Source organism: Meleagris gallopavo, chromosome 15 (assembly GCF_905368555.1).
Source record: "Meleagris gallopavo chromosome 15, MGAL_WU_HG_1.1, whole genome shotgun sequence".
Classification (NCBI taxonomy): Eukaryota; Metazoa; Chordata; class Aves; order Galliformes; family Phasianidae; genus Meleagris; species Meleagris gallopavo.
Window position 1 is genome coordinate 2,106,777 of NC_139418.1, and position 23,386 is coordinate 2,130,162.

Genomic DNA, 23,386 nt, shown 5'->3' on the forward strand with positions numbered 1-23,386 from the left:
TTGTTGAATGGTATCAAATTATAGGAATCAAAGAGAATCAACTATTTTTGAGGGAAATGTCTAGGAGCTAGACGCTGAAATGAGATTAACGTGCGGGGTTTCCAGCTTGCTCATTTACATCAGCAGTTTTAATCACATTGTTGCAGTCAGCCCACCCTGAAACATGCTTTGTGAATAATCCTCAGAAATATCCCAAACGAAACAAGGCTGCAGCCCTCACCCTGCCTCAAACATCTGGAATATTTTAAGTGACTGCACAGATCTTTTTACTGAAAGCAGAGTTGTCTTTCTTGGTTTATTTAATAAGGCAATATGTTTGTCCTGCTGTTGCATGAACCTGTGCTGCTGTGCACAGTGGCAAGAAGAAATTCCTGCAGCAATAAACGCCGTTTAAATACATCAGAGCTGAGATTTCTGCTCTGGGCTTTGGACAGCCTTAGTCAAATCTCGTTTAGGACAGAGGGAAGAAGCAGAAGTGGAGAGGTTTGTGTCTTCTCTGATGGCATCGTCCTTAATTCAGTCGTGCTGGGTTTGTGAGCTCGTGCACGTTGGGGTTCAGATTCTCTTTTATTTACTGCTCGCTCAAAATAGAAACTGGGAGGACTGGTCACATGGGAGCCAGGCAGCCCTACTGGAGGCTGCTCCATTGCTTTGCCTTTTTATGTTTCCTTTAAGTAAAGGCCGTCAGCCTTGTTCCTCTCCCCTGGCAACAGCGCGAGCTAATGTGGCCAGATGCACCAGCAACATGAAAGCCAGAATAGACTGTACTGTTGTAAGAGGGACATTTATTTCTGGCTGCATTTGACAAATCAGGGCTACTTGAGCAGGTGCTGTGGTTGCAGCCTGGGCTGCCCGAGTGCTTTTTGACCTGGCGAGGAGAGCTCCTCACCTGCTGGTGGGAAAGACTCGGCTTTTCCCTCGCTGTCTCCCTGGCTAAGTGGTGGTCGGGTCCTTGGAGGAGGAAGGCATCCTGCACATTCAACCGTAATGCCATTTAATACATCTTTCTCTTGCCAGCAGTCCCCTGCCTCGATGCCTCTTGAAACGCAGAGGAGGAGCAGCCCTTAGAAGCTCCTTGCCAGCCATCACAGCCCGGCTGCATGGGGAACACTCAGCTATCACAGCACATTTCTGCACAGCTGACCTCTGGGAAGTGGACAAGTGCTCCTCTCTTGGCAGAGGCTCCCCTGTATAACAAGTCAAGGAGCAGTGAGTGGTTGGGCTGCAAGGCTCTCCTGTGGGCTGTGTGCAGGGGAGGCCAAATGGCCTGGGCTCACACAGTTAGCACAGATAATCACATCAATCCCTTTGTGTATCAAACCAAGGCAACGTCCGAAGGATGTGGTAGAGAGGAATGCACTCAGAAAGAGAAATCAGAAATGCACTCAGAAATCCTCCAAACTGGATTTCTCTGGGTTTTGTGTGTGTTTGTACCTGCTGCATGGCTTTAGGCTTTGAAATGTTTTTGTCTGAATTGTGACAAACGTTGCAGTCTTAAGTGGGAAGCGCTGCATCCTTTGATCAGTGAAATGTCTCTTTGGTCTTCAATAGGCAGGATCAATCTGTTGATTCCCTAGATTAGAGGATTTTATGTATGAGAACATGCATTTATTGTACAAAATAATTATCCTTGTCTTCACTTCCCTTTGATAGGAGACACTACCTGTCTCCTACATGCTGAGTTGTTTTATTCTAGACATCATCTTAGGAAACAAAGGAAAGACAAGGAAGAAATCCATGTAGAGAAGCCAGTGAGCAGCTGTATGTCTGTTTGTGTGCTTCTGGGTATGTGCAGCTGAGATCTCCATGTTCCTTTAGCTGTGATCCTGCTTTCTTAAGCAGGCAAACTTCTTCCATTAAATGGAGAGGGAACAAAATGAAGAGGAAGCAACCAAACATTGCTCTCTCTCCATCCCTGTGCGACAGTTGGCCATCGTGATTGTGCTGAATCGTGACCAAGAAAAGTACTCTGAATTTCCCATCTTTTGTGCATTTAAAAGCAAAGCTTAATGTATTCCGTGTATTTTTGTTGGCAGGTAGCAGTGATCAGTTATTCCTTTTAATACAATATTTCCAAACCAGCACAACCTCACATCGGTACACTTGATATTCAGTGCACCAGGCTGTACTCAGATGTGTGCTTTGATTTCATTTTGGCAGCTGCGTTTTATTCAGCAGTCTATTCCCCTTTCTCCAAACAGTCTCAGAATTCACTCCTGATGTAGGTTTTTAATGCTTGCTTAGGAACTGGCATGTAAGGTCAGTGTGGCATTTCTGCAGTCACAAGGCTGTTGCAGGAGGGTTGAGTGCTCAGCACTGAGCAACTTGCTGTCTCTGCAGTGCAGGATGGGAGTTTCTGTGTGCCTCTTTGGAGCAGGAGCATTTGACTTCAGCCCTTTGTATACAAACTTGCATTAGTGCACGTGGCCTAAAATAACCTCACTTTTGTTTATAGGTCAAGCTGTTCCTGCAGGGTCACACGTTCGGTTAAATCTGCAGACAGGAGAGAGAGAAGCCAGGCTTCCAGACAGTGAAAGTGGGAAAAGTGACACAAGAGGAGAGAAAAGAAGAAAAAGGTACAGTGACACAAAGCTCCTGTCTTCTTGCTGCACAGATCTAGATGAACTGTGGTTTCATGTCTTTTATTAGCAGCCAGGATCCCTGGTACACTCAATTGCTGTCTCTGCTGGAAACCTAATTGTTGGTTTAAGGGTTCAGCAGTGCTGAAAAGTGGCCCCCATCCTTTGTGTTTCCTTTGGAAGGTGGGTAGAAGTGCTGAGTGTGGATATGCAGACACGTCTTGGTGGCTTTCTCTGCCACGATGAGGAGTGGCTGAGGGAGCTGGGATTGTTAGTCTGGAAAAGAGGAGGCTCAGGGGAGATGTTTACTGCTCTCTGCAGCTGCCGAAAGGAGGTTGTGGTGAGCTGTGGTGAGCCTCTTCTCCCCTGTAACAGCAATAGGACTAGAGGGAATGGCCTCATGTCGCACCAGTGGAGGTTCAGGTTGGACGTTAGGAAATACTTCTCCAAAAGAGTGGCCATGCACTGGCACAGGCTGCCCGGGGAGGTGGTGGGGTCTCTGTCCCTGGAGGTGTTCAAGAAACATTTCAGTGTTGTTCTGAGGGACGAGGGTTCAGTGGGAACTACTGGTGATGTGGTTGGACTGAATGATCTCAGAGGTCTTTTCTTTGGTCATTCTACTATGCTAACACTACATTTGCAGCGTGGCATCTCTGGATTACATTTAGTCCTTTGAAGTCTTACCTTAAAGCATCAGAGCAGCTGTAGGGCTTCATTTGTGTTGACCTGAGCCCAGCATGGTTTGTTTACACGAGCTATTGCTGATGGGCTCCTTAGATCACACAGCTTTCCCTGTGCCCAGACTGATGTCCAAAGTTTCTCTCATGCTGACTTTTCCCTTTTCCTTTAATAAAGTCAGGTTCAGTTACTAAGGGGAACTTGCTTCCCTGAAGCAGAGGGGTTTGCCATTGCATTCACCATTGCAAATGGCACTTCCCTAGTTTGGAGTACAAAGAAGCTCACAAGCTTCTTGATGCCTCAACGACTGACTTTCCTTTTTTCCTGTGCAGGTGTTTATGGCTCAGATAAGTTCCCTGAACCGATGAGGTCCATGTAAAGAGTAACGCAGTGTCGTTTTTGTTTCTTTGTTTTTTAACATTTCTGAGGAACTTCTGATTGGACTTACCGTTCATGGAACGTTGTGTGATGAAGAACATAACTTCGACTGTAGATCTCCATGTTAAAGCTTCCAAGTTCTTAGTGATCTTCTGGTGACACAGGGGTCCTTTTTTATCTTTTTTTTAATTCTGAAACATTTTCTGTTTTTCTGTATTCCTACATGAAAGCAGAAGCATATATTAATTAGCAGTATTTACTGTGTTAGGACTTGAGATTTTTAGGTCAGCACACAGATTCTAAAGCCTTTTGTGATTGTCAGGGTGAGGTGTCAGCAAACCACACACAGAATACAGCACTGGGACTAATCTTTTGTCGAGTGTGGCGTTTTTCCAGTTTTAAGTGAGATACATGTAATCTAGTGCTCCTAGCTCTTTTTCCCCTGGTATTTTCCTCTGCTGATATATTATGGTGAAGATACTACAGTTAAAATTATTCACTTGTATAATGCTTTTTTTTGTTGTTGTTTCTTCTGCAAGGCTGAACACGATGGATATTGACACAAATTCATTCACATCCCAAGAGCTCAAAAAGGCGTTGGCTAAAATGAAGGAAAGTGAGAAGGCAGAAAGAATGGTAAGGACAGTTGTTTCTAAAGCAAAGCACAGTATGCTGATGCAAATGCCCTATGGAGCATCTCTTGGAAATATGATGGTTAAAATCAGCCACCACATTTCTTGCTGTCATTCTTGGTGTGCCACTGCTGATGTGAAATTGTGAGATCTTTGTTGGGAACCCAGAGCAGATGCAGTCAGTAAGATGACTGAGCCCTGAGAGTTTTCTGTTTGGGTACTATTGTGATTAGACCTGAATTAATAATACAGAAACATTACTTGCAAACACTTACGTGAACCCATGTACTCATTTCCTTGCCATTGTTTGCATTGTATTTTTATCCATTGTTTTGATTCATTTGTTCAACAGCACTTAGTTCACAAAGATGTCTGCAAACCCCCAAAGTGGAATGAATCTCAGTGTGGTGATGTTTGTAAAGGAAGTTACATATTGTTTGTTATCAGAATGAGGAAGTACAGAAAGTACAGCTCAGTCCCTTCTGTTTTGAATTCAGTGGTGGTGACCAACCACTGGATGTAGCATCCTCTGAACGCTTGGATCTGGAAGGGATCTTAGGGCTTAAGATTTCAATCTCATGCATGGGTGGCATAAGCCAGATGGCTGTGCTGAACCACAGGCTGAAGTTTGCTTACAGAAGCTGTAAACTTCCTGTTTGGTTACAGAGAGGAGACAATCTGAAGTCGAACTGAATGTGTGTCCTGCTTGGAGCTGTTCCTAGGACAGGAGCAGCCACTGGCATGACATGGGTGGATTATATATGATCCATCACATTAATCAAAGCCTTTTTTTCCTTTTCTGCTTACAAGTATTTCCTTAAGCCTTAGCTCCTCCTGCTGCCTTGAAGTTGAAGGAAAATCGAGGTGGGAATCAAGGCAATAGTCTTTGAGTCCAGAAAATGTTTTCTCCTCCATCTGCCATCAGGGCAGTGTTTTGTTTACTGTAAAATTATTTATGCAGCAGCCAGCATTACTGATAGCAGGACTTCTTGAAATGAGTGTCATTTAAATGCAAAAATTAGTGACACTCTATTATGTGAAAATAAGCCATATTTTAGAAAAACCTGTTAGAATAGCTATTGTCCCAGCAACTGGGCTAAAACCAGCTATATCTAATGGACCTAAAGTACTCCATTGAAAATCTCTCCTGCAGGGAGCAAATTCATCCTTGAAGTAACTGTGTCAAAGTAAATTGAGTTACACCAAGCATGCTCCTGTATATGCTATGGCAAAAGCAATTTCTTTTGTGTGCTTGGAGTTGGGGTAGCATTCTCTGTGTCTGTGCAGTTCCTACAGTGATTAGGCTGGCAATCATTAGTGCAGATTGTACATCGTTAGATTGCTTTTACCTCTATCTCTGTTTCTTGCTTTCTTGCTTTCTCTAGCTCCTGGGCAGCCCACCTTCAATGTCCCCTCTGCTTTCTGTGTCCTTGTGTGCAGCAGCAGCTTTGCCCCTCCTGTCCCACTGTCACCAGTGCTGCAGCTCTCTGGGCTCAGATCTCTGTTCGAGCCTTCTCCTTCCCTACCACACACCCTTCCATTGCTCTTGGTTCCTCAAAGCCCTCTGGGTGCTGTTTGTACAAGCAATGATGCAAAATGGTAACTGTCCTAGAACGAGCCCCGTGGCACACTGCTTCAGCTGCCTTCCCTTTGTGCAATGTACTGCTCAGCATGGCCAGCTGCGACGTCAGGGGAGCCTGCCCAGGGCTGTGGGCAGTCAGGTCTTGAGAACATCCCCATACAGGCGAATGAAGACCAGCAGTGCTTGTTGGCTCTGTGTTCAGTGATGTTTTGAAAGGTTCACAAGGTGTAGAAAAGGTGTACAGGTGCAGGCTAAGCTGCTTGGGGAATGTGTGCTGGCATTTTACAGATAACAGTCTGCTCTGCTTGGGCTGCACTAGGTTGGATAAGTGCTGCGTGGTGCAGTGTTGCTGTGTGAGCCTCTGGGTTCCAGGCTGCCCTGTGCTGTCCACAGACAGAGACCTGTGTGTGGTGGGACCTGCAGTGAGGCAGGGCAGCACATCAGGCTGCAGAACCAGCTGCCCAGATCCGCTCTGCAGGCATTCCCTCTCCCAGGGTACCCTCCCCTACCACACTGTGGTAATCCAAGTCAGCGGGGTTCCCCCTGGACATCTGGGTTGGGTTTGCTTGCTAAACTTTATCATCTGCCTTCTTTGGTTTTCTCCTGCTTTCAAGGCCCACGAGGAAGAAGTAAGGAAGAAGTTCCGTCCCATAGAGCAACTGAAGGAAGAGTTTGAAAAGCTGAACGTGAAGATGGAGACGGATTATGAAATCATGGATAAACTGATCAGCAAGTTTAACAGCTCTGCTTCCACGCTGGATGAAAAAGTAGCAGCGCTTTATGATCTTGAATATTATGTTCACCAGGTAACAAAAACACATTTGTATCTACCATGTAAAATCCAGGGACTAAGGTATCATAAATGCGGTTTTATTTTTCTTATCAGTATCAGGTAATATAAATTCCTTAATTAGCATAATCCTGGGACAATAACAGATAGTGGAGGGCTACTGCAGGCTTATTTTTTATCCGAGTTTGAATAAATCAGCACTCGTAACAATAGCAAGCAGTTTCCTAGGGGTTAGTGTTGCTTGATTTGTTCTCTGTTCTCGAGCTTTTTTTCCTGTCCTCTTTTTCTTTCTTTATATATGTGTTAATGTTGTGAAAATGGGTTTATCTGCAATTTTGTGGGTGGGTATAGTGGTGGCTGCTAGAAGAAAGCAGTAGTATTTTCTCGCTCCTACCATGGGATGTGGCTGTGGCTGCAGGTAGGTGCCCTTACACCAGCTGATAGAAAATGAAGGAAGATGAGAGACACCCAAAGCCTGTGTTTTGTCTTGGCATGAGTAAGGAATGGCCTGCAGAGCCTCTCTCAGAGCTGGGCTGGTGGCAAAAATGACTGAAGGCTCAGGCAAACGGCCAGTTGCTGAGCATCAGCTGAGCCATGCTAATTAACTGTGTGTGAGGCTGAATATCTCCTGAAATCTGTCTTCTTCAATTTGCGCTCACATTTTCTTTTTCCCCCTCAGATCTCTCTTTGTGTGCTTTAAGCTCACACGTTTTCAGCTTTGGTTTGCTGCAGGCTGTGGGCATATCACACTCCTCCTTTGTGGTTGGCCGCTGCGTGTCCAAGCATTGAGGCTGTGCACAGCCTTGTGGGGAGGGTGGGCTTCTCCCTGCCTGACAACTGGGAGAACTGGAGCAGACTGGGAGAGCAGTCGCTCTCAGTGACTTCATCATTTCTGAGGGTGAATACAAACTCTTGAGAGGTAGCAGTGCAACACCTTAAACTGCAATGGCATTTATTTAAAAATAAGCACTTTTTTTTTTAAAGTTAACTGAAGGAATGAGCTGCTGAGGATGGAGTCCCATGCTCCATCTAATAGAAGTGTTATTTCCAGGGCTCTTTGTCTTGTATTTCTACATTAAATCTCTGTCATGCACACGCAGAGGCTTCCTTGCTGCTTGTTCTCAGTGCCTTTGTTTCACTGACGGCATCTGTCTGACTCAGAGAAAAAGTGTGAACAATGGGCGCCCTCAGAGCTTTGTATTTATTTATACTCGGGCTAATTCTTGTGGTTAAGGGTGCCAGAGCATCAGGCCAGCATGCTAAGAAGCAGTCCCCAAACACACTGGGATGCTTTGCTTTTCAGCATCGTGTTCTGGATTATTCCAGCAGAAAATCCTGCCTGCTTGGAGTGAATGATTTCAGACCATCAAGAGCGGCAGGGAAATGATCTCCGCTGCCAGGCCAGGGGCTGACCAGAGCATCAAAGGGAACCGCATCCAGCATCAAATGGGTCAGACAGGGGAAATGGCAGGGAAGCTGGCACGGAGCACAGAGGGCTCCTTTGTGCATCGACCACAACGCCGCTCTGTGCCTGCGCTGCTGGGGCAGATGGCTGGGCAGCACCTTCTCATCAGGCAGGAAGCTGATAAGAAATATGACTTGTCCGTAAGCCAGCGTGGCTTTTCCTTCCCTTTCTTCTTCCAGCGACTCGAATGCATCCAGGACATTATCTCCGCTTGGTACTGACTTGAGCAGCACTGGCTTAATGTAATTACTGAACAGCAGCCAGATCTGCCTGCGCCGCATTCCAGCGTGCTGACCCACGGCCGGGAGCCCTCTGCAGAGCTGTGCTGCTGGAGGCCTGGGGCAGCCAGCCTGGGGCACTGCGCAGAGACCGGGGCGACCTGCTGCTGCTATGCTGACTGCTCATCTCCCAGAGCGCCTGTTGGGCAGCACTGCGAGCTAAGGATCACATCCTGCTCCACAGCGTGGTCCTGGGCGTCCTGGGCCCGACTCACCATGAGGAGAACTGCAGGCAGGGGCTGAGTTCCTTGTCCCGAGTGCCGGCCCAAGGGCTCCGTACTTGCTGAGGTTTGGGTTGCCAGCTGTGCTTTGCTTCTCATCAGTCAGGATTCAAGTTGGCATGTTTGGGAGCCCATCTTGGAGGAAGGATTGGCTTGCTAGGTTATCTGTGATGCATAAAAACCAAATGCAAATGTGAAGAGGCCAGAGCATAACTCATTTATAAACAGAGTTCACGGTGCTTGCACAGCAGTGTGTGGAGCCAAGCCCGGCTCCATGCTTTGCAGGCTTTCTCTCAATTATTTACTCTCCTTATCTTTCTCTTTCCCCTCCTCTGACATGCTACACCATTTCTCGTTGCTAATTTCCTCTCCATTGCAGATGGTTGACATATAGCTTTTCCTCGCTCTTATTCTCCAACGTTTTTTCTCTCATCTCCTCTCCCCAGTTTCTTTCTCTTCCAATTTGAAGGCGTTCCCTGAGTAACTGCTGTCATATTTGTTTTTCTCCCATCCCTCTCCTCTCCATCCTTGCCTGTGTACTTTAGTCAAGAGCTCTCTTGATCTTTGCCTTTCTTCGTGCTGTTTTCGGTGGACTGAAGCGAGGTGCAGGCAAAGTGCCTCTCAGCAGCCTCCGCTCCCCAGAGAGGTCAGCGCCTCCGAGCTGTGGGGTTTGGGACTTCTGTTGTGGTTTTTGGCGTTCCTTTTCTCAGTGGTGAGGAAGGAGCTCTCACGAGATACTCCAGAGAAAAAAAGGATGGTGCTGAGAAAGGAATGCATCTTCAAAATAAGCTTTGCAGCACAATTAGTACGCTGTGGCAGAGCTCTGTGGCTGGCAGGAGAGCTGCCCCGCAGGACTCTGCTCTCAGTGAGGTTACCACAATAGTTGGATTTATCCCAGCTGCTGCTGGATGCAAACTTTCTGGCCCGTTGTTGCCTAGCGAGTCTGTTCCTCCTGAGCAGAAGGCAGTGTCCAATTCTGGCCTTAAAACGGCCTCCAAGTTCTTACAGTTGGAGCCATCAAAGCCCCCGCCAGTGAGTGAATTTAGGTTGCTGTATAGGTTTCTTTGTAGACAAAGATGGTCCTGCAGAAAAGTAAGAGGACTGGCAGATCCAGCCTGTAGGGCCAGTTAAAAGTCAGATCTGAAAGGATCAAACAGCTGCTGCAAGTCCTGAATGAGCTGCAGCAAACCCACAGAGATGGGCTTTCTGTTGGCAGCTTTGCAGCTGGACAGCAATTGGCAGCTATTGTCCAAGTGGGGAGAACGGACGAGCTATAGCTCCCCAGTTTGTGCCTGCAGAGGCTTGTAGGACGTAAAGCTAAATGGTTTATTCATCCTTTTGGGTACCTGAAGCGTCTGACGTATGGCCAATTTTGGTGAAGGCACATGGTCAAGATAAAAATAAAGCAAAGCACGAAGGAACTGTCAGCTAAGAGGGAACATGGAAGCGGTGCGCAGTGTTTGTTCTGTCCTGTTCCGTCAGCTCAGCGCTCTCACTGAGATGAGAAGGTCATTTGGTGCAGTTATTCTAATTTTTATGTTCTGTTTGCATCCACCAACGTGACGCTGTGGTCTTTGTGTCTTTCACAAAAGAAGTTTTTTGCACAAGCGATTCGGCAAATTTGTCAGACATTTCCTTTTAAGCTGCAAAAAAAGCCTTTAAAACCAAAATGCATCGATTTGACTTTGGACTGAATTTTGTACTGGAAGCTCTTGGCTCTGTTTCTCTGACTTTTGTTTGCAAACCACCCGGAGCCCTTTTTTAATTTTCTCCCCAAGAACAGATGTCCGCTGTGATTTTTGTCTGGTTTGCCCCACGTCTCCTTCAAGTCAGAGACTGATGAATTTCCTGGAGGAATTCCCACTAACGTTTAAACTTTTCCCTCGTGGCACTTAGTCCAATATTGTCGGATTTAGAAAAATCATTGTATGGGCTGCCCCAGGGAAAAGCTCCTTGCTGGCGCTCCCAAACAGGGACTGCCTGCTTGCTGTTCACGTCTGCATGGAAGTTTTGATCGCGGTCACGAGAAACGCCTGGAACAGCCATGCAGCTGCTGCTAGGCTCTTAGACATTTGTAACTCCTGGTGCTACAATTAGAGCATTAATTAATTAATTGCGTTTGCAAAACAGATGATTCCCTGGGTTCCAGTAATGGCCGCTCAGGGGAGCGAGCGGGGAATTTTTTCTTCTGACGTGGCCAGGTTTCCCGCGCTCCCAAAGCACGTGCTGAGGGAAGTTTGGATAGCTAATCCAAGTGTCAGAAATGCCTTCTGCATCGGATAATAGCCACCTGTCACAGACACATGACGTCCATTGCTCACCGGCAGCATTGTATGAAACACCCGCCACGATTGCTCTGTTAATTTAGAATTGCTTTTAAAGCTCAGAGCTGAGGAGATGGGGAGGGACGGGGAGATGATGCTCTTTCTGAAGCAAGGAGCTCCTGAAGAACTGCTGAATTGGGTCTCGAGGCCTGTGGCCGTTCCTTTGACAGGGATCTGCTCTCTCCCAGGTGGACAACGCGAAGGATTTCCTGTCCATGGGCGGACTGCGGCTGGTGATCGAGGGCCTGAACAGCACAGAGGCCGTCCTGAAGGAGCACGCTGCCTTTGTGCTGGGAGCTGCACTCTCCAGGTGAGCTCTGCCCCCCCGACCAGGTGTGCCAGGTGCTTGTCCTCGGCCTTCTGGTTTATTTTCCATAGTCAGAGCTGGCAACTTTTTTCCTCCTGCGACGCCCAACTTTCCTCTTCCCCTGCCCAGCCCTTTCCTTGCAGCCCTTCGCTTTCCCCAGGCTTCTCTTCAGTGCATCCTCACCCTGCTCATTAGACTTAGCCAGAAGTAATTCAGCATGGAAACGGATCTCTTTTTTTTACTGAGCTCCTCATTTTTGCACAATCCAAGGGGAATAGTACTGCCTCTCCTCCTTTCCCCTTAGCAGCCTTTTGAGAGGGAAGATTTCAAGGATGATGCAGTTATGATTGCTCAGAGAACTCCTTTCTCCCTCCTATTCCTTGCTCCTAGGCTGCTTAAGGACAGTGAGATGCTGATTTCAGAAACATAGCAATTCTCATGGTCTCTGAAGGTTTTTAGCCCAGGGTACGCATGCCTCTGACCTACAGGCGTAACCTAAGGGGTTTCAATTAGGCACAGGGTTACAGATTGATCTGGAGGATGCTTGTGATTCACTACAGGATGGCTACTGCCCAAAGGAGCTGCCCAGGCTGCCTGGTGCCAGCTGGGAATCTGTGTCACTCAGGCATGCCACGTGGGCAGAAGGAGTTGTGTTGGCACTTTGTTTGATGGCTCTCTGGGCTTTGTCCTGTGCACGTATGTGTTGTGCATTCATCTGAGACTTCAGAAATGCATTGGATGGACCTAAACTTCAAGGTCAGAAGCTCAGAGTGAAGATTGAAAGTCAGGGCTATTGTATCTGCCTATTTTTATGCCTGGAAATACGATCACTTTCTCCACTATTATAAATTATTTATCGCTTACTCTAATATATAGTCTACAGATCCACATTTCTTTTGCAATCTTATATACAATGTAATTGGTCTACAGCATGTGTAAAGTAATGTGGCTTCAGTGACAGCAGCAGGTGCCCTGATTTACACCAGATTTACAGTGATCCAGCTCGTGGTTCGAAGCAGAGCTTTGACTCGCTGATCACAATAAGATTCATTCCTTCACTTCAGAAATGCAGACCTGCTCTTCCTATGCCAGCATGCATTAATATTTGAAACAACGTTATAATCTTTTCCTTAGGATCTTTAATGGCATGTGGATGTTTAATTATGTTTCATAAAGAGAAAGTCATGCAGGGGCTCTGGAAACATTTAAAGAAAACCTACAAAATAAAAAGGGACTATTAAGTCCTGACTTAGCTAATGTGACATTATCAGGACTCGAGAAATTAATTGTCTGATGATATGAGCATGTAGCAGTGGCTGATGAAAGTAATGCTTTGCTTAGTGTTCCTCAATTGGAAATGCCTTTCTTTGGACAGAAAGTGTGCTTTTGTAATGTGACAATGTGAAAATATAACTTTGGAAACTTTTAAGCCTTTTTTCTTTAAAGGATATTCTGACAGATGGTAATTTTTAGTGGTTCAGATGAAGCATTGTCTGAGAGCTCAGTTCCAAAATGTGAAGAAATATTATGCCTGGGTTTTGAGTTTGCTTTTTTCTCCTTACTGTGCTGTGCTTAAGCTTTCTCAGTAGACACCTACATGCCAACTCATCTGCTTTGTGCTAGCTGCTTAATTTGTTTGTTCATACATTTTCTCAGGTTACTCTGTGCTCTGTTTTAGCTGCCAGGGGCATTTCAAGTACTTAATGCCAAGCATTTTTGGTTGTGTTTTGTTCTTCGAAGGGGTTGTTATTTATTTCTTTCTCTCAGAGTTGTTCCTAATGGCCTCAGTCAGGCTGTAGGAATTTTCTTGAAGTGCCTGGAGGTGCAGCATGCTGGGCTGTGGGGCTGTGAGCTGTGCTCAGGTTCTGTTACCAAGTCCTGTGCTGGATGTCTGGGCACCGAAGAGGCAGCAGTCTGCTGCTCACAAGCACCTGGCGGCTGCTTGGTCACCTTCCAGAGCAGCTAGCTTGGCTCAGGACAGGGATTTCAAGCTAAGCAAACCTTTACCCAAAAATCGGATTGTGATTGTAGGCAGCTCCTCAGCCAGCCTGGGATAGCTGGAGCTCCTTCTGTAGCTGAACCTGGAGGAGGGAGCTTTACCTGTGCGATTGTGAATAGGCAAAGTTGTGTTATGCCTGAAAAAAACACAGGGCTCTGAGCAGTCTCAGACCAGTCTGAGTCAGAGCCAGAAGTTGTAAAAAAAAAAAGAATATTCGGGTTTTCTTCAGGCATTTTTTGTCTCTTTGTTCAGGTAGGTACGGGTGTGAAGCTGGTGAGGGATGGAGCAGCCAGGTGCATCACCCTGGTCTTGCTCTGCTCCACGGACAGCAGCTGTGCTCTCATACGGAGTCCAGTGATTTCCCAAGCTCACAGTCTAAAACCAAAACCCTGATTTCTGTCTCCAGACTTGGAACTTTCTCACTGCTGAGTGACCTTCTGCAGGGTGAGCAGGAGTTGGAGATTTCTCCCCGTGCTTTGGTCGTGGTTTCACTGTGGATTGCTGCTGTAGGATGGGTGGCAGTGCTGCCTCAGGCTGTCACCAGAGCTGCCTGCCTGCAGTCCAGCTGAGTTCTGGCTCAGAGCTGAAAACCCAGTTGGAAGAAAATGGTTTTCAGGTATCAGCAACTGGAGCCCTGGGCCGTGTACCCGTGCAAGACACTGAATCAGCAAAGGAAGGAGGAAGCAGAGGGCACAGCAGGGGCAATTCAAGATTTCTGCTCCTTGCTTGAAAAGCAACCTTGGCACAGAGGAGTCTGGCTCCCAGAGCAAGGACTCACAGTCTGCTTGCCTGGATGTTGCTGGAGCGCGTGCTGTCTTCCAGGTATCCATCTGCCTCTGTTTGTGAGCCTCCCTCTTGGAAGAGGGTGATCTGATATGAAAGAAATCAAAGTTTCATCTCGTTTTTCTCTTATACGTCCTTCATTTCTGACACTTGGGGTTTAATCGCCGCGTTTGTGACCAAATCAAACATGGTTCCATCTGGCAGAGCTCTCTGAGCGCTGCCCTTATTGCAACTCTGCAACCTCATCACAGTCTCACTGTTCTTAAACCTTTAACAAAATGTTTTTCCATTCAGCAGTTTACAAAAGTAAACTTCATTTGAACAATCCTCAAGTGCTCTGATTGCAAATAAAAGTTAAATGCGCTAACAAAAATAATTGCGAGGCATGTGGGATTGTACATTTAGGTATCCATAATTCACTAACAGAATATGCCAATACACAACATTATCTGGATTTTCAGTGATTGCATTAGCATAAAAGCACGTTAGCGTTTATCCAGTGGTACTAACATTTAAATATATATAAAGTATGAAATATTAAGATACGGCATTTTGGAGGCAAGTGAAACTACTGTCTGTAAAACGTTCTTGCATATTTCTGAAGGTACGCTCAGCATCTTCGGGTGGCAGTCAGCATTTGCACCACTGGGTCCAAACATTGCAAAAATGTCAATGTTTTATGCAAAGAGGAGCTATATTAAGCTAAAAAGATTGCTGATGAGAGAAGTGTCTTCTGATGTCCTCTAAGCTATTTACAGGCAGCATCTTCCTTTGTTCCCAGCGCAGCCAAGCCTCTGCAATTTGTATCTAGATGTTTCACAAGGCTGGAAATGTTAGCCAGGAAGGATTATGTTTGTGATTAAAACCTCAATTTTTAAAAACTTTACCACCAGGAAACGTTTTTCCACACCAATAATTTGAACATTTTAATATTTTGTAATAAAAGGATTTTTGTAATCCGTTTAAAAGGGGAACAATAATTTATGTCAGATGCATTCTTGAAGCTTTATCCCAAATGCTCCCCATATGCTTAGGGGTGAATTAGAGGTGAGGATGGAGAGAAGCTAAGCCATGCAACCTGTGAGGCAAAGAGAAGCAGTTGGTATTTCGTGGGGAGAGGCAGTGAGGGCAGAAAGTGAAGAATGAACCACGTGGGAGCCAGGACTGCTAAAGCTGCATGGCTACAGACAGGGTGTCAAAGCAGTCCTCTGAGCCTGTGTTTGCTGGGCAGTCCTGGCAGGATGCTGGCAGTCCGATCTCAGCTTCTTAGGCTGGGAGACCTTTCAGTAAGCCCAGAGCTGCCAGGATCTTGCTGTTCCTGGCTTCGGCTTGGTGAAGTCTTGGGAGCAAACTCATCACAGCTGGTAGACTGAGCATTGTCTTGTAACAGCCCCTAAGGTTCCTAGGGATGCCTCATGTCAGCCCACTGCTTCTCTTACCCATTTAGTTTGAGATTATTAATCCCTTAAAGTACAACCGTGTGCATCACAAATATCCCAGCAGCCACTGTTCCCCCTCCCAGCCCCAGGGTGTGTTTCAAGCTTGCTCAGGTACACGTGTATTGCTCAGCACCACGATATGCAGCTGTTTTCAGTTTGCTTTCTGCTTTTTCATCTTTTCTTTGTGGGCAGGGCTGGGGGAATGCTGCCCGCCATCCCTGCTGGCTTGTATTGGGAGGTGCTGTTCTGCAGCGCACGGCTGCTGTGTTGTGTCAGAGGAGTGCTGGCTCCTTCCAGGGTGTCTTTGTCAGAGGAAAATGTTCCCACCAGATTTAATGGTTCGAAGTTCAGTTTGACCTCGCCGTGGAACTGGTTGGTGCTCACTGCTGTTTGATATTTAGGTCCAGTGTTAAGCAATAAAACTCAGGAAAAGTGAAATTAACGACCTTGCTTCAGTTCTGTCTCATCAGGACATAAGACTCTCCAGGCGGCAAAATACATGTAGTTAGCTTAACAAGCACTGTCCCTACCCATTTATTTCAAATCCATCTTCATGTTTGTCCCTTCCTCCTCCGGCTTCTCTTTTTACACCCTACAATCTTTCCCCCTCTCTTTATTCATTTTCACTGTTTGCTTCAGTGGCCTCGTTTGACAACTTCGTGTGCTTGCCACCTCTCAGACACAGTAATTCTCGCTCGACTCTCTGCCCAATGGTAATTTCTTGCTTTGTAGATTCTCTTCTATTTTTATTTGAACTCCTGACTCATGTAGAGTTAGCAGCCTCACTGCACTTAATTTCAAATTAATTTGATTGGGTCACATCAATTTTTTCAGCAGCGATAATGAACTCAACCTATTTAGCCTTTCCCCATTATAAATAACCTTAACAAAAACTGCAGCGTGGTATAAAACTGTGTTTCATCATTATGGTTAATTATGTGGAAGAATCAATCCCTAAACATTTTTCAGTGTCTAAAATGTAACAAGAAAGTGTAATTAACAATTAAATAGTAAACTGCCATCCTTGTCCTCTCAGGAAGACGGGGAGAGCAGGCCCCAGGAGAAAAATCTAGAATCAAAGGTTTGCTTCTGTTTTCATTTTCCTGAATGCTTTGATAGGTTAAATGCTGGTTAAATGCTGCCTACATGCTGGTTTCTGGAAGCTGGCTGGGTGCAGCAGCAGAGGCTCAGCTGGACATCTAGGACATCTCAGGCTACCCCAGAGGGATTGTTTTCAAGGCTGAGGACGTTTTCACTTCTGTTATAAGTAGGGAGTTTTCAGATATTTACCACATCCAAGGGTATGGGTTGGGTTGCAGTACTGGAAGGAGAGGAGAGAGGAGGAAGGAGGCTCAGAAGGGTGAGTTCAGTTGCTGATGGCTAAAATCAAAGTGATCAGCCTTAGCTCATGCTCCAACAGTGAGAAAACCTGCAGCTTACCTCCCAGCATCACTCAGCTTTGCCCTTTCTAGACTTGGGCAGGACTGGAGTTTCCTCAGTCCCAGGTGCTTTTGCTCACTGCACCGGGGCTCAGCCTGGGCGATGCACGTCATCCCATCCCCACATCCCTCGCCAGGAGGTGAGGCTCCAGAGCCATGCATAGCCTGGGGAAGGCCTGCCCTGAAGGCACAGCTCACAGGGCTCAGCGTTGGGCAGCCCTCAGCAGGAAGCAGTGACACAACCTGCGGAAAGAACTCGTCACAGCCAGGTCCTGCCTTACGTAAAACATGCTGCTTCTGTCTTCTCTCATTTAGTAAATGTGTGAGGCGTGCTCTCTGCTAAAGTAGTTGAGTTATTGTGGTTTACATTTAAAATATGCATTCAGACTGGTTACCTAACCACTTTCTGCACAAGCCAGTGTTTCATCACTGGACACAACATGTATTCCTTTGTCACTGCAGCCACTATTTATTCATCATCCATGCTCTCTGTTTATCCTTTCTACTACAGCCTCCGCGCTCAGTTAATGGCTTCACAAGCTTCAAAGATTTTCCTACATCACACCTACATTATTACATTATTTTCCTGACCTGCAGTGACTTTTCCACATTGCATGCTCCTGCATTCCCTCCAAGTAATAGGTGCAAAAAGCTCCACAGAGAAGAGGCATGTGTGTCTACTCTTTAATCACATTGTGCAAGAGGCTGTAACAGCCCCTCGTTAATGTGTTTTTAGAAGAGAGGTTGAGAAAGTGCTTTGAATAGAACAAAGAAACAAAAAAATGGAAGGAAGACGAACAATGAGAGCAGGAAATGCAGGATCTAGCCTCAATTATGTACCTGCACTGAGTAGGGTTTGGGGTGGACAGAACTGACCCAACGATTACGTCAGTTGTTTGAGCATGTATCGGAAGATCTGGATCCCATCCCCTTCCTCGCAGGTCCTGCTGTGTGCACCCTCCTACCCTTTTCCTGATTGCAGCTTTTGTTGGATTTAATTGCTGGCAGGAGGCTCTACGCCACCAGCATGCAAAGGCAGATCTGTCCAGGTTTGGTTTGCAGTGTGAGTGGTGAAGGCAGAATCGGGCTTTCGCAGGGGACTTGGGGACCTGCTTGCAGTTCTTGCGGGGATCCGGCCAGCAGCTGCAGGCTTTCACAGCATTAGGGCTGGCCCTGGCTGAGAAGCCACCAAGGCTCAGTGTGTGACCTCGTTCCTAGGCTGGCATCTTCCAGCCTGCCTGTTTTCCAGTTTCTGCATTTTGATAAAGTTTTCCTCCTCTGTCTGCTCATGTGCCTTCCGATTCATTGAAACAGTTGGTTATTCATCCACAAAGACAGTTCCTCGGGTCTTCCACCAGATTGCTTCCAACCTCAGCCCCTTCAAGGCTCTCCACGTGTTTGCATAGGGTAATGTTCTGCCAAGAGAAAAAACAACAGCTTACTGGAAATTATCTTTTTCTGAAGAAACTCATCATCACTGTTGACTGCTTGTTTCTTCCCTCAGGTGCTGACGTTCTGCATCTTCTCGTGAGCTGGGTTTTGATCTCTATTTTAGATGATCCTATTTCTGCTTAAAAGAAAATGTCCATCGGAGGCCCTGGAGCTGCCTCGTGTGGTTTGGAAGGGCTGACTGGCTGGGCTGTCTGGGAAGCTGGGCAGAGCTCTCAGCCCCTCAATCTTATGGGGGACAGCTTGAAGCCATCACCAGCATTTGAGAGACGTTAACACTGCCACTGCCCTACGAGTCCCAGCCCCTTGACACCCCTGTGCGAGATCTGAATAGATTTGAAAACTAATTTGCTTCTCTGTACGTCACTTGTCCTTTCTGTGGCATTTAATGAGTTTTTGAGGTAGTGCAGCCACTTCCAGAAGGCAGCCATCAGAGGATCGCCTCCGTCACGAGTGCCCGGCTGTCCCTGAGCACACCTCACTCCTCGCACTTCTAACTAGCGTTGTCTCTTGAATCTCTCATGGAATGCATCAGATAATGTCTTGCAACCATCCTTTCCAGACTGTCTCTCCTTCTTGAATTTTCAGAATGCCCTCAAAATAAGTAATGGGAAAGAGAAGGAACTCCTCTGACATTTGGATGGTGTTAGTAGGAGCCCATGGGACACGTGGGTCATGGCGGAGCTCCCGTCCATCTCACCGCCTTCTCCCCATGTTCACAGCTCAGTTATTCCTGCCCAGATGTTTGATTCTGTTTATTGCCCTGTGCATTGAGCATCCATGCTTATGTCTTGCCTGTCACAGACGCAGGATCACCTCTTTCCTTGGGAGAGAAATGAGTGAATGCGGTGCTGGTGGGCACCGCCGTGGCTGTGGGGAGGCCATTCATCCTTGACTCCATCTGCTGAGATCAATAATGAGGGCTGCTGCTTTGTATAAACCACTAGATCAACATAGGAATTGCCTTATTAATGTGGATGTGCAGTCTGTGTGGTCAGAACACACCTGTGGCTGGATTCAGCGGAGGTAGGAACAAAAAGCTCAAGGTGGTGACAATACAGTGAAATGCAGATGAGATTCCCCAGCCTTAGGCAGCTAAAAACTGCCATGTGTGATGAGATGCAAGGGTTCTTGTTGTTTTATCTATTTTTGTCGATGTGACAGAATTTAAAAGGGTTTCTGGATTCTGGTGCATGCCTGGTGCAGCAGGAGGCCGACTGCAATCCGCCGGTCGGCTGCTGCACACGTGAGCCCTCTGATCTCCCTCTGCAAGCTCCTTGCCTCCCGTTGGAAGCAGGCTGCCTTGCCTTCCATCCCTCCTCTTGTCACGAGAGCCCGTAAGCAGGCTATTGGTGTGTTTGCATGTTTCTCACTAAGCAGGAATTCACCTGTGATGTTTTCCGAATTAATATCTTGCCGCTCTTCTTATTTGAGAGGATCATTTTCCAAGCTGAGAATGGTAACTACCCTGAAATTTTCTTTCTGAAAGATGCTTTTTCTTCTCAGGCACTTCATATTGAAATCTGTCTTAATTTCAGTTCAGCTAGTGTGTGAAAACACACAGTGCAGCATTATCAGTCCCCGAAGGAATAAAGACAGATGGAGCCCAAAATGGGCTCGGCATTGTGATTAAGTGAATCCTTCAAGAGTTGCGGGGAACCAGAGCTTGGTCCTGCCCAGTCAGGGTCCTGAGACCAGGTCAGTGGGTGAGGATCCCCGTGTGACAACCACCCCTGGTGTCTCTCAGTGGGCTCCATCCCACCTTGTCCCCCTCCAAGTGATCTGACATGGCTGCTGCTGCATGCTGCTCCTGGAAAAGGGCCCGAGAGCTGCTAGAGCTGTGCCAACGAGGGTGGAAGAACCAAAGGGTGTAACGGGGTCCCTGGTGCGCGATGACGTGCCTTGGTAACAAGCTGCTATTTCTGGTCCCGAGCTTCCCACAGCTGTGCTTTCATTGATGGCTCTTGTGTGGCTGTGGTGATGGAGAGCAGAAGGGGAAGGCTTTGGAGGTGTTCCAACAAACTTGGGAGCGTGGAGGTGCAGAGGCGGAGTGTGGCTCCTGTGTGCTGAGGGCATCCTTGCTTTTGAGATGTGGAGGGTTCATCTGCCCCTGAAAGGGAGCAATAAGGAAATACAGGGTGGTATTGTCTGGGCTGGTGTTGGCATTAGCAGATGTTTCCGGATTCACACACTTTTAGAGCTTTTCTCACCTAGCTGCTGGAAAGGAGAAAGAAAGTGTTGCAGAAAGGACATCTCAGCCTCATCTAATGGGATCGAGGCCTCCCCATGCAAATCAGCCATAGGCTCAAACTGCCAAGCATGGGCAGTGAGCTCTCAGCAGCCTCAGCGATGGGGGGAAGCAGCGAGTGAAGGCAGAGTTGCTTTGCAAAGGCCAGAACAGGGCAGCATACAGGGTTGTGCCTGCCCAAGAGGGTACTGAGGGGAAAGCTGAGCACAGTGCTGGCACCCAGGACACGGCCTCGTTTCCCACCCCATGCCTTGCAGCTGTCCCTTTGCACGGGACTGTGGGTTGTGCTGGCACGGGGCACGCTCACCGAAGAGGATTTTGGATGCCTCCACCCTGACCAGTTAAACGAGGCAGAGAGTTTTATGGTAATTTAATGAAGGATTTAGTGTAGAAAGTTGATGTTGCCCACAACAGTTGTGGTTTAGTGTGTGTACAGTGGGCAGAGAGATGGATGAGGAGTGGCTTCCTCGGATGCACATCAGCTGAGAAGAAGGGAGCAGAGGGACAGAACATCACTTCTGGCCATCCAGGGCAGTCTTTCCCAGCTCCTAGCATGCTCTCCTGCAGTGCTTCTAGGTTAAGAATGCAAATAGGACCTCACTAATTGTCCTAACGAGGGGGAGGGCTGCTGCAAATGAGCTGAAATTGCCAATCAATAGGAAGTTGAGCAAACAGGTGGAGCATTTAGCCTGGCACCTCACAAAACATCCATAGTTCATTTATTCTGACAAGTGCAATTGAGGTTTTGTTATTCATGACACCCTCTAAGCACAGCAGGAAACATGCCACAGTGTATTTTGTAAAGGGAGGAATGGTGCATGATGTGAGCTTTCTCTGCAGGCCATGGCCAAGAAGCCTCAGAGAAACAGTAGGAACTGCTGTGGATTTTCCTTTTTTTCCTTGGGGACGTTGGGGATTGCAGATCAGTGGATTGTGGATTAGTGGATCAGGAATTAGAAATGCATTTTTCGTTTCTATGTTGCACACTAATGAACCGACAAATTTAATTTCTTTAAATCCAGCTGCTTTAGCTCGAATAAGTGAAGTCTTTTTCTGTCTCTTTTGGTACCTCAGAAAAGGCTGAGTCGAGATCTCCTCGGGCATCACGTCACAGAAGTGCAGTTATTTATCTTCAGCCTGTTGCTGTTATGAAAGTGGAGCCTGTTTGCAGGAGAAGAGATCATCTCCCGTGGGTGTTGCTGCACGGGGCTGTAGGCAGAGCTGCATGGTGGGCTGCAGCACTCCTCCAACAGCCTGTCAGCACAGCCAGGTGACCTGAGCCCGCAGGAGCAGCGTGGCAGGGCCTGGTGGCTCTGGCTTCAGTGCTCCAGCCAACTCAGGCAGCCCTCTGGTTGCCCCTGCATGCACATCTTTCTGACACGTGGTGCTACTGCTCTGCTGAGAGCCTGCATGGCACAGCAAGGGTCGTTGGCTGTCCCCAGGTGAGATGTGCTCGGCTCACATCTGTGTGTTTGTCCTGTGCTTACACTCACGTGTGTGAATGAAGCTGGAGTTGGATTGCTGTGGAGGGTCCCAGTGTGCAGCTGTGCAGGGTTCTGCAGGCCCTATAGGATGCACCTCCCTACCCAATTCTGTGCCAAGGTAACACAGAGCAGCAAAAGGCATTTGTGTCATTAAATGCCTGATGGGCTGTGCTGTGGGACCTGGTCTGCAGGGGGGAACCAACTCCATTGCTACCCAGACTTATTTCAGAGCTTTTGGTTAGAGCTAAACAAAAAGCCTGGAGCAGGCTTTGTTCGTTCACTTTGTGATCTTGAAAGTGGGTCTGAAGCACAGCTCAGCACCAGGTGCCAGCACCCAGCAGTGCTGTGGGCTCGTGCCCACCCTCAGCTCCGTGCCTGGCGGTTTGCAGTGGGAGCACATGGCTGGGCACAGAGCTGGGGCATCACTGCTCCCCACTACTGGTGAGGGGCCTGGGGCTTTGCCCACCATATCTTGATTAACAGTTAAGGTGATGGAACTGGGAAGTGCATCTCATTTCTCCACCCAACCTGGCAGATGAGGATATATGTTTCTTGGTTTATTGCTGTGCCTTATTATAGCCTATTTCTGATTGATTGAAAAGCAGAGGCTTTCTATAAAGAGAGACCTTTAATCTCCTGGCAGAGATGAGTGTGTTTCCCTTCAGGAAGCACTCAGTCTTTGCTGCTTTCTCTAACCCACTCTTTAAACTTGAACCTGGCAGAGACCAGAAAGAAGGCGAGATCAAAGCAAAAATAATTGGGATCGCTGGCTTCTGTGGGCAGTTTAAACCCATTATTCCTACTCACTAACTAGTTATTCCTAAATAACTCTTGCTAGAGACAATTCAGTGGTTGCAGCATCTTGATAAAAAGCACTCAAATGTAATAACCATGGCAACAGTTGCTGAGGGCCGGCCACAGCGAGGGACAGAGCTGGGTTTTCTAAAGGGCAGCAGACCCAACTTTACCAGTAAGAGACTGTAATGCTCCAAGGGGACAATGTATGGTGAGCTCTGTGTGCCAGCCACTGGTTTCATGGGGACCCATCTGTGTGCTCTGTCCTGGGGATGTGGTTTGCCTCAGTGCAGCTGGGCACGAGCTGTGCTTCATCAGTGATGGTGCATTCCCTCCTGAAAGGGGAACTCGTTATCTGAAAGCCAGAGGAAATACAGGGATGGTCAATCAGGAGAGGCCAGGAAGGGAACCTCAGGAGGAGGCACAGCCTCCTGTCCCAGAGTCACAGATGTGCTTCACACCATTTGTGTGCATGGTGAACAGAGGTCCCAGCGCCTGGCTGCCCTGGGTAAGACT

The 23,386-nt window shown here is 47.3% G+C and overlaps 1 protein-coding gene across 4 annotated transcripts in view; it reads left to right on the top strand.

The window, feature by feature from the left end:
* The window catches only part of SIL1 (SIL1 nucleotide exchange factor), a 90,036-nt gene that overhangs the window by 47,153 nt on the left and 19,497 nt on the right, over positions 1-23,386 (top strand). For all 4 annotated transcript variants that reach the window (XM_085236867.1, XM_085236869.1, XM_085236868.1 and 1 more), the window contains 4 exons: positions 2,456-2,576; positions 4,175-4,271; positions 6,464-6,655; positions 11,116-11,237. In XM_085236867.1, coding sequence (XP_085092993.1) covers positions 2,456-2,576; positions 4,175-4,271; positions 6,464-6,655; positions 11,116-11,237 — 532 coding nt within the window. The remainder of the gene's footprint in view (positions 1-2,455; positions 2,577-4,174; positions 4,272-6,463; positions 6,656-11,115; positions 11,238-23,386) is intronic.